The 17,618-nt window shown below is 44.6% G+C and overlaps 1 protein-coding gene across 1 annotated transcript in view; it reads left to right on the plus strand.

Annotated features, from left to right (window-relative positions):
• The window catches only part of LOC126292150 (gamma-interferon-inducible lysosomal thiol reductase-like), a 77,905-nt gene extending 63,084 nt beyond the window's left edge, over positions 1-14,821 (plus strand). The window contains exon 6 of the mRNA XM_049985989.1: positions 13,551-14,821. Coding sequence (XP_049841946.1) covers positions 13,551-13,712 — 162 coding nt within the window. The 3' untranslated portion in view covers positions 13,713-14,821. The remainder of the gene's footprint in view (positions 1-13,550) is intronic.
• Positions 14,822-17,618: the final 2,797 nt, after the last annotated feature.

Genomic DNA, 17,618 nt, shown 5'->3' on the forward strand with positions numbered 1-17,618 from the left:
ACTTAATACTATTACTTACAAACAGAATGAACTTACATATAGTCACACCATGGTTTAAAACGTCGGAGCAAAAGTGCTCTCATCAGACAGAAATGTCATAAGAATAAAAACTAAACTGTAAAGGTATAACATAATTGTCAACCGATAAAATACTCCATGGCATATAATGACAACCGCAAGGTCACTTAGAACAAAGAGCGGCATAATGAACGATCTATTGACACGTAATCAGCATGGCTTCAGAAAACATCGCTCTTGTGCAACGCAGCTAGCTCTTTATTCGCACGAAGTAATGGCCGCTATCGACAGGGGATCTCAAGTTGATTCCGTATTTCTGGATTTCCGGAAAGCTTTTGACACCGTTCCTCATAAGCGACTTCTAATCAAGCTGCGGAGCTATGGGGTATCATCTCAGTTGTACGACTGGATTCGTGATTTCCTGTCAGGAAGGTCGCAGTTCGTAGTAATAGACGGCAAATTATCGAGTAAAACTGAAGTGATATCAGGTGTTCCCCAGGGAAGCGTCCTGGGACCTCTACTGTTCCTGATCTATATAAATGACCTGGGTGACAATCTGAACAGTTCTCTTAGACTGTTCGCAGATGATGCTGTAATTTACCGTCTAGAAAGGTCATCCGAAGACCAGTATCAGTTGCAAAGCGATTTAGAAAAGATTGCTGTATAGTGTGTCAGGTGGCAGTTGACGCTAAATAACGAAAAGTGTGAGATGATCCACATGAGTTCCAAAAGAAATCCGTTGGAATTCGATTACTCGATAAATAGTACAATTCTCAAGGCTGTCAATTCCACTAAGTACTTGGGTGTTAAAATTACGAACAACTTCAGTTGGAAGGACCACATAGATAATATTGTCGGGAAGGCGAGCCAAAGGTTGCGTTTCATTGGCAGGACACTTAGAGGATGCAACAAGTCCACTAAAGAGACAGCTTACACTACACTCGTTCGTCCTCTGTTAGAATATTGCTGCGCGGTGTGGGATCCTTACCAGGTGGGATTGACGGAGGACATCGAAAGGGTGCAAAAAAGGGCAGCTCGTTTTGTATTGTCACGTTATAGGGGAGAGAGTGTGGCAGATATGATACATGAGTTGGGATGGAAGTCATTACAGCATAGACGTTTTTCGTCGCGGCGAGACCTTTTTACGAAATTTCAGTCACCAACTTTCTCTTCCGAATGCGAAAATATTTTGCTGAGCCCAACCTACATAGGTAGGAATGATCATCAAAATAAAATAACAGAAATCAGAGCTCGAACAGAAAGGTTTAGGTGTTCGTTTTTCCCGCTCGCTGTTCGGGAGTGGAATAGTAGAGAGATAGTATGATTGTGGTTCTATGAACCCTCTGCCAAGCACTTAAATGTGAATTGCAGAGTAGTCATGTAGATACGGCCGCTACCGTCGAACTAAACGGCTAACACGCCGAGGCAGCCACGAGGTAGAGTCGAAAACAGATTCGCGCCATCTAGCAGGAAGTAACCGAAATACAGACAGTTTAAGAGCAAATGAGGCATTGCAAGGACAATTTGAAACACCACTGGTAACAAACAGGCATTGGTGTATGAAAGTTGCAACGTAACGTAACAATTTATTTTTCTTGCAAAAAATACAGTTCAGGCAACATACGGATAAAACATAAGATTGGAAGGGAAAACGATGTTTAGGAGACTACATAGAGGAAAGTTTCGTCATTCAGACAATTTTAATTAGCGACTCTATACCTTGAAAAAAGTTTTTGTTGCGTAATTGCAGCTGTACGTTAAGAATGAGACCGTCTTTTAGAGATAGGTGTTTAAAAATTTCTAGTTCTTCCAAGATGTTAAACTTAAAGTCTTTTCTCTCTGAGTGCAAGATCTGAACGTCTTTTACATATTTAGTGTTATTCTCTGTGACTAATAAATGATTGCAGTGTCAAAACTGCGTGGTGAAGGTAAACGTTGCAGTTTCTGTTGGTGGCACCGAGCGCCGATTACGTCAGCATTTCCCCTGACACGACTCAGCCCTCCACAAAGACCAACTTCTCATTCAGATTTTTGTTCATCATTTTGAGTAATCGTTTTCGAATACTGCCCATGTGAAAAAATAGAACAGCGCTATTGTTTCACTTCGGAGCTACTCCATTCACTCTTCCCCCCCCCCCCCCCCCCCCCCTCCCCACACACACACACACGGTGTAATAATCGGACTTCTTCTTTTGTGCCACATATACTTGCTTCACACAGCCAAACAGAAACATTGGATGTGATGAAAGCTCGAAAAGTACTAAGACTGCTTCACAAATTGAAATTAAAATATTTACCAAAGCTTTTGAAAAAAAAATGTAATATAAAATAAAAATATCGACACTTGATACTGCCATTCTGATATCTGTATGTCTATACAAAGATGAAAATATCGATGAAATATATCGATATTTTTGGAAAATGTATCGCTTCATCGATATTTAATCATCGGCCCTTCTTCCTATATCCACCTCTGCATTGTGCGTCAGTTCCTAAGTTTGCGAGTTTAATTTACGAATTCTGTCAGAGGATGTCTCTACTGACTCATTTTGTTCCGTGTTAACCCGGCGAGCTTTTTCCTGAAAAATCTGGAAATATTTTGCTTGTGGTAGCGTTGGGTAAGCCCTACGGCCAGCAGGTTCGTCTTTTCCTTAGGATTTCACACCATACGGCATACGTCTAAGCATCATCCGTTAACTGTGACTTAACTGTAGAGCGACAGGTCGCATTGGACCAATTCCCTAACGGAGCTGCTTCTTCACATCATCCAGAAAGGCTGATACATCCTCGGATGCTTTCTCAGAAAAAGGTGTAATGAGACTAGTTGCCATAGGATCCACGAATGGGATAGGTACGTTTACACTGAAGTGACAAAAATTATGGAATATCTCCTAGTATTATGTCCGATCTCTTTTTGCCCGGTGTAGTGCAGCAACTCGACGTGGCACCGAGTCAACAAGTCGTTGGAAGCTCCCAACAGATATGATGAGCGACGCTCCCTCTATGCCCGTCCATGACAGCGAAGGCGTTGCCGGTACAGGATTTTTTGTGCACGAAATGACCTCTTAAATATTCGATGGATGGTCGGGCGTTCTGGGTGGCCCAATCATTCGCTCGAATTGCGCAGAATGTACTTCAAACCAATTGCGGTCAGTTGTGGCCTGGTAAGATGGAGCATTGTCATCCATAAAAATTCCATCGTTGTTTGGGAACATGAAGTCGATGAACGGATTGAAATGCTCTCCAAGTAGCCGAACATAGCCATTTGCGGTCAATGATCTGTTCACTTGGAGCAGAGGACCATTCCATGTAAACACAGCCCACACCATTGTGGAGCCACCACCAGCTTGCACTGTGGCTTGTAAGCAGCCTGCGTCCATGACTTCGTGGGGTCTGCACCGCACTCGAACCCTATCAGCAGCTCTTGCCAGCTGCAATCGGGACTCATCTTACCAGGGCACGTTTGTCCAGTCGTCTAGCGTCCAGCCGATGTGCTCACGAGTCCAGAAGAGGAGCTGCACGCGATGTCATGCTGTTAGCAAAGGTACTCGCATCGGTTGTCTGCTGCCGTAACCCATTAGCGCCAGATTTCGCCGCACTTCCCTAATGGATACGTTCATCGCTCGTCCCACAATGATTTCTGTGTTTATCTCACGCAATGTTGCTTGTCTGTTAGCACTGACGACCCTAAGTAAACGCCGCTGCTCTCGGTCGTTAAGTGAAGGCCGTCAGAAACTGCGTCGTCAGTGATGAGAGGCAATGCCTGAAATTTCGTTTTGTCGGCACTCTCTAAATATTGAATTCCTAGATGACTTTCGAAATTGAATGTCCCGGGCTTGTACCTCCAAGTACCATTCCTCATTCAAAGTCAGTTAATTCCCGTCTTGTGGCCATTATCAATTTGGAAACCTTTTCACGTGAGCCACATTAGCACAAACGACAGCGCCGCCAAAACACTGCTCTTTTATGCCTTGTGTACGTGATATTACTGCCATCTATATATAGGTGCATATCGGTATCCAATGAATTTTGTCACCTCAGTGTTCCGTCCGCCCCCGATAGCTGAGTGGTCAGTGCGACAGAATGTCTATCCCGAGGGTCCGGGTACGATTCCTGGTTGGATCGGAGATTTTCTCCGCTCAGGGACTGGGTGTTGTGTTGTCTTATTCATCATCATTTCATCCACATAGACGCGGAAATCGCCGAAGTGGTGTCAAATCGAAAGACTTGCAGCCGGCGAAAGGTCTATCCGACGGGAGGCCCTCGCCACACTCAGTGTTCTACGGTCTTGGTACACGTCCTCGTGATTACATCAACCCAGGCATGACACGTAGTGTTACTAGTTGTCTCCGCATTTCTTCGCCAGCCTGTCATCGTTCTGTTTTATCCTCGAATAATGAGACTACAGTGAGTTTCAAAACTTCAACGGTTTGACTCAAAGTTATTAATGCGTTTCTGGTCGTTTTGTGACTTCCATTTCGATGTGCGGGGTGTTCAAAAGGTCTCTCTGCAGTGCTGTATGATTGTTAGCTGCGCGTGCCGTATGCCGCAGTGAATATACCGAAATGAAACTCTGTGAAATACAAGTTATTAATTTACTAAATATTCATTTTTAATAACATTTTTTCACATTAAATATTGAAAGTGTCCCCCCTGTTGTTGAATATACAATTCAATTCGTCTAAGCATGTTTCCAAAGTCCGCCCCGGTAGCTGAGTGGTCAGCGCGACGGACTGTCAATCCCAAGGGCCCGGGTTCGATTCCCGGCTGGGTGGGAGATTTTCTCCGCCCAGGGACTGGATGCTGTGTTGTCCTAATCATCATCATTTCATCCCCATCGACACGCAAGTCGCAAAGTGGCGTCAAATCGAAAGACTTGCACCAGGCGAACGGTCTACCCGACGGGAGGCCCTCGTCACACGCCGTTATATGTTTCCAAACACAAGATGTAACATTTCTTCTGCAACGGAAGCAGTGAAAGTGGATATTGCAGTTTTCAATTCATCGATGGATTTTGGACAGTTTTTATAGACAGTTGCTTTCGCTGCACCCCAGAAGAAAAAGTCCGGTGGTGTTTGGTCAGGCGATCGTGGAGGCCAAAGTCCCTGTGAAATTATGCGATCACCAAAAACATCAGCAAGCAGTGACACTGAAACGCGATCTGTGTGCGCGCTTGCACCATCTGCTGAAAATAACCGTTCAGTATTTCACTTAAACCAAGTTCTCCTATGAATGTATACAGAATATCACTGCAGCATCGTTGTGCGTTTATTGTTTCGCTGAAAAATATGGGACCCACAATCCTACGTCTATAAATTGGAATTCAAACTTCTGTTTTCACATAATGAAGTGGTTCCTCATTAATACATAATGGATTTGCAGTACATACGAGAATTTTGCGAGTTCATGTACCCGGATAAATAAAACCACGCCTCATCCGTGAAAAACGTATCATTAAAGATATCCCTTTCATTTTGTTGAATGAAATTTTTGAACCATTGACAACAAAGTAGTCTCTTGCCATGATCAGTATCTTTCAGTTCTTGCATGAATGTCACTTTGTACGGGAAAAGTTCTAATTTTTTCACGGACATTTTATGGGAAATATCGAGAAGTTTATCCTCAGGCAAAACGGTAGACGACCACTTCTCGGTTCATCTGTCACTGAACCCGTACTTCGAAATTTGTTAATCAAATTTCGTACAGTACCGCGATGTGGTAGTGTTCTCTCCGGGAAAACTGAATTAAATGTTTGACTAACTGAAACTGTGTATTTACCGCCAGCTTTGAACACTTGTTCGACTAAAAACACACGTTCTTCAATGGTTAGCATTTTAACAGTGACAAAAACCAAACAAAGGAACTAAACTTAAACGTTCACATCAACACGTAGCGACACACCTCAACGATACTACTGCCGCTGGCTGAGATAAACGAAACAGTGGAATGTTGGGAGAGTCCACCTGAAGGGAAGTAACACAGTCAGGCGAACAATCATACGGCACTGCGGAGAGACTTTTTGAACACCCCGTATAGTACACAACAAGTTGAAACCTAATGTCGCGACACAATATGAATAAGCAAAACCAACTGTATTAATCTTACGTATCATAGCCCAACATGACTCACTGCACTGCCGGGCTTCACGACCATGACTTCTACAAGTTTCACGCGTTATTGGCACTGCCATAGCACACAGTAATTTTTGTCCTGATAAATTAGTCAGCCATAAGTACCGTCATCTATAGTTACCCAAAACTGTGAAAGGCCTGCAGGCAGATAGTGTCGGAAGTTCTATGCGGCTTTTCGCGGATGATGCTGTAGTATACAAAAAACTTGCAGCATTAGAAAATTGCAGTGAAATGCAGGAAGATCTGCAGCGGATAGGCACTTGGTGCAGGGAGTGGCAACTGACCCTTAACATAGACTAATGTAATGTATTGCGAATACATAGAAAGAAGGATCCTATATTGTATGGTTATATAATAGCGGAACAAACACTGGTAGCAGTTACTTCTGTAAAATATCTGTGAGTATGCGTGCGGAATGATTTGAAGTGGAATGATCATATAAAATTAATTGTTGGTAAGGTGGGCACCAGGTTGAGATTCATTGGGAGAGTCCTTAGAAAATGTAGTCCATCAACAAAGGAGATGGCTTACAAAACACTCGTTCGAACCTATACTTGAGTATTGCTCATAAGTGTGGGATCCATACCAGGTCGGGTTGACGGGGGAGATAGAGAAGATCCAAAGAAGAGCGGCGTGTTTCGTCACAGGGTTATATGGTAAGCGTGATAGCGTTACGGAGATGTTTAACAAACTCAAGTGGCAGACTCTGCAAGAGAGGCGCTCTGCATCGCGGTGTAGCTTGCTGTCGCAGTGGTTAGCACACTGGACTCCCATTCGGGAGAACGACGGTTCAATCCCGTCTCCGGCCATCCTGATTTAGGTTTTCCGTGATTTCCCTAAATCGCTTCAGGCAAATGCCGGGATGGTTCCTCTGAAAGGGCACGGCAGATTTCCTTCCCAATCCTTCCCTAACCCGAGCTTGCGCTCCGTCTCTAATGACCTCGTTGTCGACGGGACGTTAAACACTAACCACCACCACCACCACCACCAGGTTTCGAGAGGGTTCGTTTCTGGATGATGTAACGAATATATTGCTTCCCCCTACTTATATCTCCCGAGGAGGTCACGAATGTAAAATTAGAGAGATTCGAGCGCCCACGGAGGCTTTCCGGGCAGTCGTTGTTCCCACGAACCATATGCACCTGGAACAGGAAAGGGAGGTAATGACAGTGGCACGTGAAGTGCCCTCCGCCACACACCGTTGGGTGGCTTGCGCAGTATAAAGGTAGATGTAGATGATCTTGTTGCCTATAAAATGTCACTTTCAATTTCATATGCAGATTCTTCCTACTCAACTTAGCCCCCCAAAATAAAAGATAGAGGCCAACAAAAACTGGTTACTGAAAGCACCACAAAGTGACAGGTGTAGATGGCTGCTGGTATACAGGTACGGCTCCCTAGTGGTAACGACAGCTGGAATCAGCAACTCTGGCGTCCAGCGTGTTGAACTAAAGTTTATTCTGGCACTAAATTTTTAGATGCCAGGGTAACAGAAGACCCCTTGCTGACTCCAAATTTGTAGCTGCCTGCCAGAAGCGTAGCGCAGGATAGACGGGCGGTTGTGCGGTTGTGGAGTCCTGTGGATTGATCATTAAGTTCACAGTCGTCTATTAGCAAACACTAGCCATGCTGACCGCGCGTTGCACGCAGGTGCAGTATGGTATATCAGTGCCCGACAAGGAATCTGGGGGCTCAGACGTTGTCTGGGGTCAGTGCTGTGGTCCCATCATTGGAAGTGGTACTTTATTTCTATTTGGAACTGCAATTTTCTTAACCTTTAATGTACAGGGAGTGGAAGGGCTTGACCCATACAGTGACCATTTCATTTCAACATATTTATTTACATCATAGATAAATCATTAAGAGAATTACAATCATAATTCAGATAATAATTTCTTTAAGAAACGCCTATCAGGCAAATTTGACAAGCTGTTTGTTATATGAAACCACAAGCGAATCAATGTCTTTGCAAACATTTAAAAAACCGCCACTCGGGCCAAGTAAATCATTTAAAATAAACTTTACATCAAATAACCAGGAAATCAATTATTATTTCCACATAGATTGAAAACCGCCCCTCCGGGGCGAGATATTACCAAACAACTTTACAAGGTTACAGACAGTTTGATCAACAATAACCCAGTTATTTCCCCATCCAAATTGACATACCCCACTAAGGCTAAATTGCACCGCAATTTTAGAAAACGGTTTCAATTAAGACACATCCTTCTAGAAATCCCTCAAAATTCTTAAGACAAATATTTAAAACATTTAATCCGGGCAACCTCGCAGAGCCACCACAAGTTTTATAAAGCTGAAGCTTGTACAATAACTGAGGCCCGAGATCGTGAGCCCGCGACTTGGCCACGGACGGTGGAGGCGACTGAGTACTTATCTTCGAATTAAGATGTGGGCTCCGTTTGTACTTCCACCCCGTTCATAACACCGAAATCGGAACCCAACAGCACACGCGAGCTCAGGCGAAGTCCACCGCCATTATGCCCGATAGTAATTTAAATGGGGAGGCTCTGCACTTCGGTGGCCCACTGCTTCCGATCTCTGAAACATAAATCAGAAGCGACAACAACCCTTCCTTCACCTTAATACTCAAACTTAAACAGAAAAGTACTTCGATACAATTGACAATAATAAAACTGATTTCATTCCTTTAAGCAGAACCACGTACACGAATGATGCAAACGGAACTGGCTCATTAAAACCCAAGCATCACATGGAGCACCTTATGTGGGCCTGTAAGGTACCACACGGCAATCTTTAGACACGGAACAATGATCGTTCGGTAAGGCTGTGCACACATAACGGTTTAGACACTTGCCAGCTGAAGTAAGGACAATACTATTAAGGAGCGAAGCACACAATAAGAAATATCACAACACAGTCTTTGCAGCACTTTGCTGTCTCAAGAGCAATCGTCATTATATTTCACTAATCGTTGGTAGGACTTGAATTACTTAACTTGATGCCAGCTGCTGCATCGATGTGGCGAAGACACCAGACGTTGCTTAGTCCGATAGTAACAGCGTGTTCCTTCACGGACGCGAGCACATGCATAGCTTCACGAGGTTGCCAAGAAGCCACAGCGCCGGCCCGCTGTTCCTGACCCCAGTACGACCAAGCGCTAACTGCCTCCAGTACTCAGGCACACCGCGCTCGCTGTCGTCTCTCCAACGTCTCGCTAATACGCACACTTCCGCGTGCCGTGCCCAACGTTTCCCTTTCCACTCCGTTCTGCCCACTATCCTCCTGAGATGGAACGGGCTTCAAAGATAAACTTCTGCCAGAGGGAATCGATAGTGCCTAACCAAAGATAGCCCTGGCACCAGTCCCCCCACAGCTCAGAAAGATCCAGATGCCAACGATTTTCTACAGCCGGAATGCCTGTGGACGTCTGTCAGAGCATCAGCACTCACCGATAGATCTTTACCTACAGATTGGAAAATCTGTAGTAATCCATCGAACTACAGGCCTATATCATTGACCCTCGAAGGGAACGATCTATTGATACGTAATCAGCATGGTTTCAGAAAACATCGTTCTTGTGCAACGCAACTAGCTCTTTATTCGCACGAAGTAATGGCCGCTATCGACAGGAGATCTCAAGTTGATTACGTATTTCTAGATTTCCGGAAAGCTTTTGACACAGTTCCTCACAAGCGACTTCTAATCAAGCTGCGGGCCTATGGGGTATCGTCTCAGTTGTGCGACTGGATTCGTGATTTCCTGTCAGGAAGGTCGCAGTCCGTAGTAATAGACGGCAAATCATCGAGTAAAACTGAAGTGATATCAGGTGTTCCCCAGGGAAGCGTCCTGGGACCTCTGCTGTTCCTGGTCTATATAAATGACCTGGGTGACAATCTGAGCAGTTCTCTTAGGTTGTTCGCAGATGATGCTGTAATTTACCATCTAGAAAGGTCATCCGAAGGCCAGTATCAGTTGCAAAGCGATTTAGAAAAGATTGCTGTGTGGTGTGGCAGGTGGCAGTTGACGCTAAATAACGAAAAGTGTGAGGTGATCCACATGAGTTCCAAAAGAAATCCGTTGGAATTCGATTACTCGATAAATAGTACAATTCTCAAGGCTGTCAATTCAACTAAGTATCTGGGTGTTAAAATTACGAACAACTTCAGTTGGAAAGGCCACATATATAATATTGTGGGGAAGGCGAGCCAAAGGTTGCGTTTCATTGGCAGGACACTTAGAAGATGCAACAAGTCCACTAAAGAGACAGCTTACACTACACTAGTTCGTCCTCTGTTAGAATATTGCTGCGAGGTGTGGGATCCTTACCAGGTGGGATTGACGGAGGATGTCGAAAGGTTGCAAAAAATGGCACCTCGTTTCGTATTATCACGTAATAGGGGAGAGACAGTGGCAGATATATTACGTGAGTTGGGAAGGAAGTCATTAAAGCAAAGATGTTTTTCGTCGCGGCGAGACCTATTTACGAAATTTCAGTCCCCAACTTTCTCTTCCGAATGCGAAAATACACTCCTGGAAATTGAAATAAGAACACCGTGAATTCATTGTCCCAGGAAGGGGAAACTTTATTGACACATTCCTGGGGTCAGATATATCACATGATCACACTGACAGAACCACAGGAACATAGACACTGGCAACAGAGCATGCACAATGTCGGCACTAGTACAGTGTATATCCACCTTTCGAGAATTGCAGGCTGCTATTCTCCCATGGAGACGATCGTAGAGATGCTGTATGTAGTCCTGTGGAACGGCTTGCCATGCCATTTCCACCAGGCGCCTCAGTTGGACCAGCGTTCGTGCTGGACGTGCAGACCGCGTGAGACGACGCTTCATCCAGTCCCAAACATGCTCAATGGGGGACAGATCCGGAGATCTTACTGGCCAGGGTAGTTGACTTACACCTTCTAGAGCACGTTGGGTGGCACGGGATACATGCGGACGTGCAGTGTCCTGTTGGAACAGCAAGTTCCCTTGCCGGTCTAGGAATGGTAGAACAATGGGTTTGATGACGGTTTGGATTTACCGTGCACTATTCAGTGTCCCCTCGACGATCACCAGAGGTGTACGGCCAGTGTAGGAGATCGCTCCCCACACCATGATGCCGGGTGTTGGCCCTGTGTGCCTCGGTCGTATGCAGTCCTGATTGTGGCGCTCACCTGCACGGCGCCAAACACGCATACGACCATCATTGGCACCAAGGCAGAAGCGACTCTCATCGCTGAAGACGACACGTCTCCATTCGTCCCTCCATTCACGCCTGTCGCGACACCACTGGAGGCGGGCTGCACGATGTTGGGGCGTGAGCGGAAGACGGCCTAACGGTGTGCGGGACCGTAGCCCAGCTCCATGGAGACGGTTGCGAATGGTCCTCGCCGATACCCCAGGAGCAACAGTGTCCCTAATTTGCTGGGAAGTGGCGGTGCGGTCCCCTACGGAACTGCGACAACATCGATGTACTGTGGAGACCTCACGCCCCAGGTGTTGAGCAATTCGGCGGTACGTCCACCCGGCCTCCCGCATGCCCACTATACGCCCTCGCTCAAAGTCCGTCAACTGCACATACGGTTCACGTCCACGCTGTCGCGGCATGCTACCAGTGTTAAAGACTGCGATGGAGTTCCGTATGCCACGGCAAACTGGTTGACACTGACGGCGGCGGTGCACAAATGGTGCGCAGCTAGCGCCATTCGACGGCCAACACCGCGGTTCCTGGTGTGTCCGCTGTGCCGTGCATGTGATCATTGCTTGTACAGACCTCTTGCAGTGTCCGGAGCAAGTATGGTGGGTTTGACACACCGGTGTCAATGTGTTCTTTTTTCCAATTCCGGGAGTGTATTTTGTTGAGCCCAACCTACATAGGTAGGAATGATCATCAAAATAAAATAAGAGGAATCAGAGCTCGAACAGAAGGGTTTAGGTGATCGTTTTTCCCGCGCGCTTATCGGGAGTGGAATGGTAGAGAGATAGTATGATTGTGGTTCGATGAACCCTCTGCCAAGCACTTAAATGTGAATTGCAGAGTAATCATGTAGATGTAGATGTAGATGTAGATGTAGATGTAGATGAAGCTGCACTTATGCTCGGCCCCAGAAATCTGCATGCTCCTGCTGTCTGTTGTATAGAGGGAAGTCCGAGCAGCAACATAGAGGGCAGCTCGAGATACGGTCCCAACACACAGCCAGTGAGGTGGTACTTACACCGCCCAGGAGCAACAGCACAGGCGCCCTGTCCCCAAGTTGAACAGCTTGTAGATGGGCTGATCGCTTCTTCATTCATGGAAGAGTGGACCAGCCCTCACCTTTACTCACTCACCACTGTGTCCAGCAGGAGCGCAGTGCACATAGTCAGAGTCCCCTCCATGGCTAGATGGTTGCGGATCTGTAGCAGTTGACTCCAAGATGGCAGCGGCTGTAGACACTGCACAGTTTTTACCAGAACTTCCTGAAACTGGTGGAGTTCACCTTCCTATGGTAACTGTGTTGCAGCTAGAATGGCCTACTTCTGAGAATGAGTGGAAGGAAGGTGAGGCTTTTATAGCAGTCGATGAACTGATCCCCCTGTGTGGATGACCGAAGATGCTCCCGTTTTCTGACTTGACAGCGCTCTTGGTTGGACTATTGTTTAACTTCAGGGTTTTAGAGCGTCCCCTTACGCAAAGTTTGTAGCCTGAAAGACGTCCTTCTGTCGTGTCTAGGTGAAGTTGCTACATGTAGCCCCGAGCATTGCGTCTGTTTGAAACTGTTGTCTAATTAATGAACCAGGGTCTCCTGGAGTTTTCTCTCGCATATTAGGGTCTATAAGCGCTTTGTCTGTACTTCAGTCATTCCAGTTGTTTACATTCGTTATGCCACCGTTGCGTGCCTGGAGGATATGTTCCACTTAGAATCGCGCCAACTGATTTTAAAAAAATTTTGTTTGTACACTTCATTGCTATTCTGTACTGCAATTGTACTTTGTCCATTGATTAACTGGGCAGTGTCTCACCAAACGAGTTTCTATCTTCTTCCGCCAGACGGTGTGGCCGAGCGGTTCTAGGCGCTTCAGTCTGGAACTACGCAACTGCTACGGTCGCAGGTTTGAATCCTGCCTCAGGCATGGTTGTGTGTGATGTCCTTAAATTAGTTAGGTTTAAGTATTCCTAAGATCTAGGGAACTGATGACCTCAGATGTTAAGTCCCATAGTGCTCAGAGCCATTTTCTACCTTCTTCCCATCGGTGGTTCTTTTTTGTGTACTTTTGGACAGTTACTAACAAAACTCTCACTGAAACTGCAGTTTTTTGTGTTTTTCAAGCATATTTACATCTTTCTTGACCACAAACGCTATGTCACTATGGTTGAACACAGCTGTTTTATGTTCCCATATTGTGATTTTACTAATTATAATTTCCCTTGCAGGAACCTAAGCCAGCAAAGTGTCTGACTCCTTCCTACAAGACGTTCTCACTACATGAAAGACTTCAGGGTGGCACAGACGGAAAAGAACACAGCTCTGAGAAATTGTGGAAAAAGCGATCTCCTTTTGAATGGAACACAAAATACACAAACTGCACTAAGTAATTTGAGAAAATTACGGCAAACAGTTTATGGGAATAAACAGTCGATACAGTAAAGGTTACTGAGATAACTTATTTGTCATAAAACAACATACTGCTCTGTTTTGTGAAGGTGATGGAATGACATTGAGAAAATGCAATCAGCTGCGTGGTGACAACACTATGTAATTGGATTTTCACATTCACTAACTGCATGTGGCAAGCCTTTCTTGCATCACAAAATTTCCCTGATGCAAAAAAGGCAATTTATTAAAACAGAGTAATTATGATCATCTACCACACCCATTTTCCATAATTATATAATTAAATATATAAGTTCATTTATCTGGATTTCTATTTTAGAAACAATTTAAACATTACATATTTGTAATAAACAAATATATGCACAAAACACAATGTAATAAATGATGAACTGCAAGTCAAGTAGATATAACACAGAGTAATAAAGATGGGCGCCATTGGTAAGCTCCATTTTTATGAAAAATGTGAAAGAGAGGGCTATAAAACATTTTTCTGTTAAGTATTTGAAAGAAAAATTGCAATAAAAAATTGTAGATGGTAAAGCCAAAGTAATGTTTCATATTTCAATATGACACACTTCTAAATAATGTACTTTTAATTATTACTTAAATATCTTTACTTCTTCCTATTGTACAGACATTGTCAGACAAAGTTTGCTATTTCTATTTAATTCCTTTAATATGCTTGCAGTTATCTTATCATGTTAAACTGCTTTGTTTTTTCCTTTACTGTCGTGTTAATGATAAAGCCACTTTGTTTTATTATCGTTCCCTGGGAATATATAGTATATGGCTGGTTTTAAATTTCTTGTTGCAAAAAATGTACAAGAGGAGCTATGAACATAATGTATACTACATATTTCATACATTATACTTGTTACCCACACACCAGTTTTTGACTTTTCAATGTTCATAGATAACATCTCTAGGGGATATGTTAATTTTACAACCATTTCTGGCTGAAAATTAATTTAAATATTGTACATAAATAATTGTTACCACTGACAGCTGTTACTAATATGTATGCACTGAGGCTGGCTGTATGATCATGAAACCACACCCCAATAAATAAATAACATAAAAGCTCTTAAAATGTGTTGTTCATTTGTACACTGCAACATGTATTGAACAATAATGAATACAAATTTATTAAGCGATAGTACTTGACATATCTTAGCTGCACATCTCACTTTATATGTGCTGCAAAAATTATGGTAGACAGTGAAGTTTCGATGAACTGACAGATAATTCTGAATAACACTAAGCCAAAGAGCAAGACTTCCTACTTTAGAGTAGATGAATGGGCGAACATACTTTAAGCATTTAGTACCTGAAAAATTATATATACAAGTTTGAGAACTCATCCCACAAAGTAAGTCTGTTGACATGTAAAGGCTGTCAGGGGTAAATATTAGTGTTCAAACAGTTACTAATGATAGTTACAAATGAGTGACCTACACAGCACAAAAAAGGGATATAAATGTTGAATTCTTTGTACAAAGGTTTTTTCACATGGAATGTCGTGTCCTGACAGAGCATAGAGTGAAGACGGGATCTACATCTACATCCATACTCCGCAAGCCACCTGATGGTGTGTGGTGGAGGGTACCCTGAGTACCTCTATCGGTTCTCCCTTCTATTCCAGTCTCGTATTGTATGTGGAAAGAAGGATTGTCGGTATGCTTCTGTGTGGGCTCTAATCTCTCTGATTTTATCCTCATGGTCTCTTCGCGAGATATACGTAGGAGGGAGCGATATACTGCTTGACTCTTCGGTGAAGGTATGTTCTCGAAACTTTAACAAAAGCCCGTACCGAGCTACTGAGCGTCTCTCCTGCAGAGTAATCCACTGGAGTTTATCTATCATCTCCGTAACGCTTTCGCAATTACTAAATGATCCTGTAACGAAGCGCGCTGCTCTCCGTTGGATCTTCTCTATCTCTTCTATCAACCCTACCTGGTGCGGATCCCACACTGCTGAGCAGTATTCAAGCATTGGGCGAACAAGCGTACTATAACCTACTTCCTTTGTTGTCGGATTGCATTTCCTTAGGATTCTTCCAATGAATCTCAGTCTAGCATCTGCTTTACCGACGTTCAACTTCATATGATCATTCCATTTTAAATCACTCCTAATGCGTACTCACAGATAATTTATGGAATTAACTGCTTCCAGTTGGTGGCCCGCTATTTTGTAGCTAAATGATAAGGGATCCATCTTTCTATGTATTCGCAGCACATTACACTTGTCTACATTGAGATGCAATTGCCATTCCCTGCACCATGTGTCAATTCGCTGCAGATCCTCCTGCATTTCAGTACAATTTTTCATTGTTGCTACCTCTTGATACACCACAGCATCATCTGCAAAAAGCCTCAGTGAACTTCCGATGTCATCCACCAGGTCATTTATGTATATTGTGAATAGCAACGGTCCTATGACACTCCCCTGCGGCACACCTGAAATCACTCTTACTTCGGAAGACTTCTCTCCATTGAGAATGACATGCTGCGTTCTGTTATCTAGGAACTCCTCAATCCAATCACACAATTGATCTGATAGTCCGTATGCTCTTACTTTGTTCATTAAACGACTGTGGGGAACTGTGTCAAACGCCTTGCGGAAGTCAAGAAACACGGCATCTACCTGTGAACCCGTGTCTGCTGGAATAGAAGGGAGAACCGATGGAGGTACTCAAGGTACCCTCCGCCACACACCGTCAGCTGGATTGCGGAGTATGGATGTAGATGTAGATGTAGATGTATATGAGGTCAGTCTGCAATTTCCGAGCGTTATGGAGCAAATGCAGGAAGACAAATTCCCAGTGAAGGCAGGCTGATGACTTGGACCAGCGCCAAACACTGTCACAGAGCACCTACGCAAGATGCGGATTTTTGGACTCAACAGGATGCTTGCAGCAGGAGACTCATGGAATTCAGTGCTCTGATTAACTCTATTTATTTGCGATGAGACTAACTACTACACTGAAGGATAATTCCAAACATAAGAAAAAGCAAAGGGGGCAACTGATTGCACTACAGAAGTCAGTGTCTGGAGCCATGGGAGCAGGTGCTAACAGAAGCGGTGAACACTAGCAGCACGTTCAGTGCTAACTTGAGAGCAGCACTCCAGGTGAGGAAAAGAGACATGTCAGAGCTTACCGAGGCTGGCCACGAGCGACACGGAGTCGGCACCCAAGCGATCCGACTGAGAGCTCCCTCTGAGTACAAAAACATTGGTTTTTAAAGAACCGTGATGGCGCACTGTTTCTTCCTTTATGTCGTTGACTCTACAATCAACCGGCACGCAACAAGATTCAGCCAATATGGTGGGTCGCTCCGCACCTCAGGAACGCCCCTGTCCAACCACGTTTAGATTCCTCCCCTAGTCCTACTCGGTAGGTAGGGATGCCTCTGGATCCTCCAACAACAAACTCTAAGTTTGGTATTAACAGCGTTCGGCTGAAGGATAAACGTCACTGCCACTCCTACTCTGGCCAGCAACAACTGTGTTTTACGTCAGTTGGCCCTGCTCTCCGCCCTTCTGTGAGTGGGGACTGCTGTAGTAGCACCCTAACCTGTGTAAACCTACTGACGTTGTTGTTCTCAGGAGCAATCATCAAGCTTGCTGCCTCTGCTAACAAGTGCCTCTTCGTGGCTACCTTCTGAAGTGACGCCTTGCGACGGCGTCCAGGCGGTGAATGGAGTCACCAGTTAATACTCTGAAGTGAAACGTCTCCAATGATACAGCTGACCTGAGCGGCTCCAGTGTTACTATTTATCTCTGGTAACCTAAACGCCACCACTTTAGCCTGCTTTCTGCATTGTGTCTCTGATTTCCTACCTTGAAGTGCCCTTGATGGTTCCAAATAGCCTTGAACGCAACAACGT

Source organism: Schistocerca gregaria, chromosome 9 (genome assembly GCF_023897955.1).
Source record: "Schistocerca gregaria isolate iqSchGreg1 chromosome 9, iqSchGreg1.2, whole genome shotgun sequence".
Taxonomy (NCBI): domain Eukaryota; kingdom Metazoa; phylum Arthropoda; class Insecta; order Orthoptera; family Acrididae; genus Schistocerca; species Schistocerca gregaria.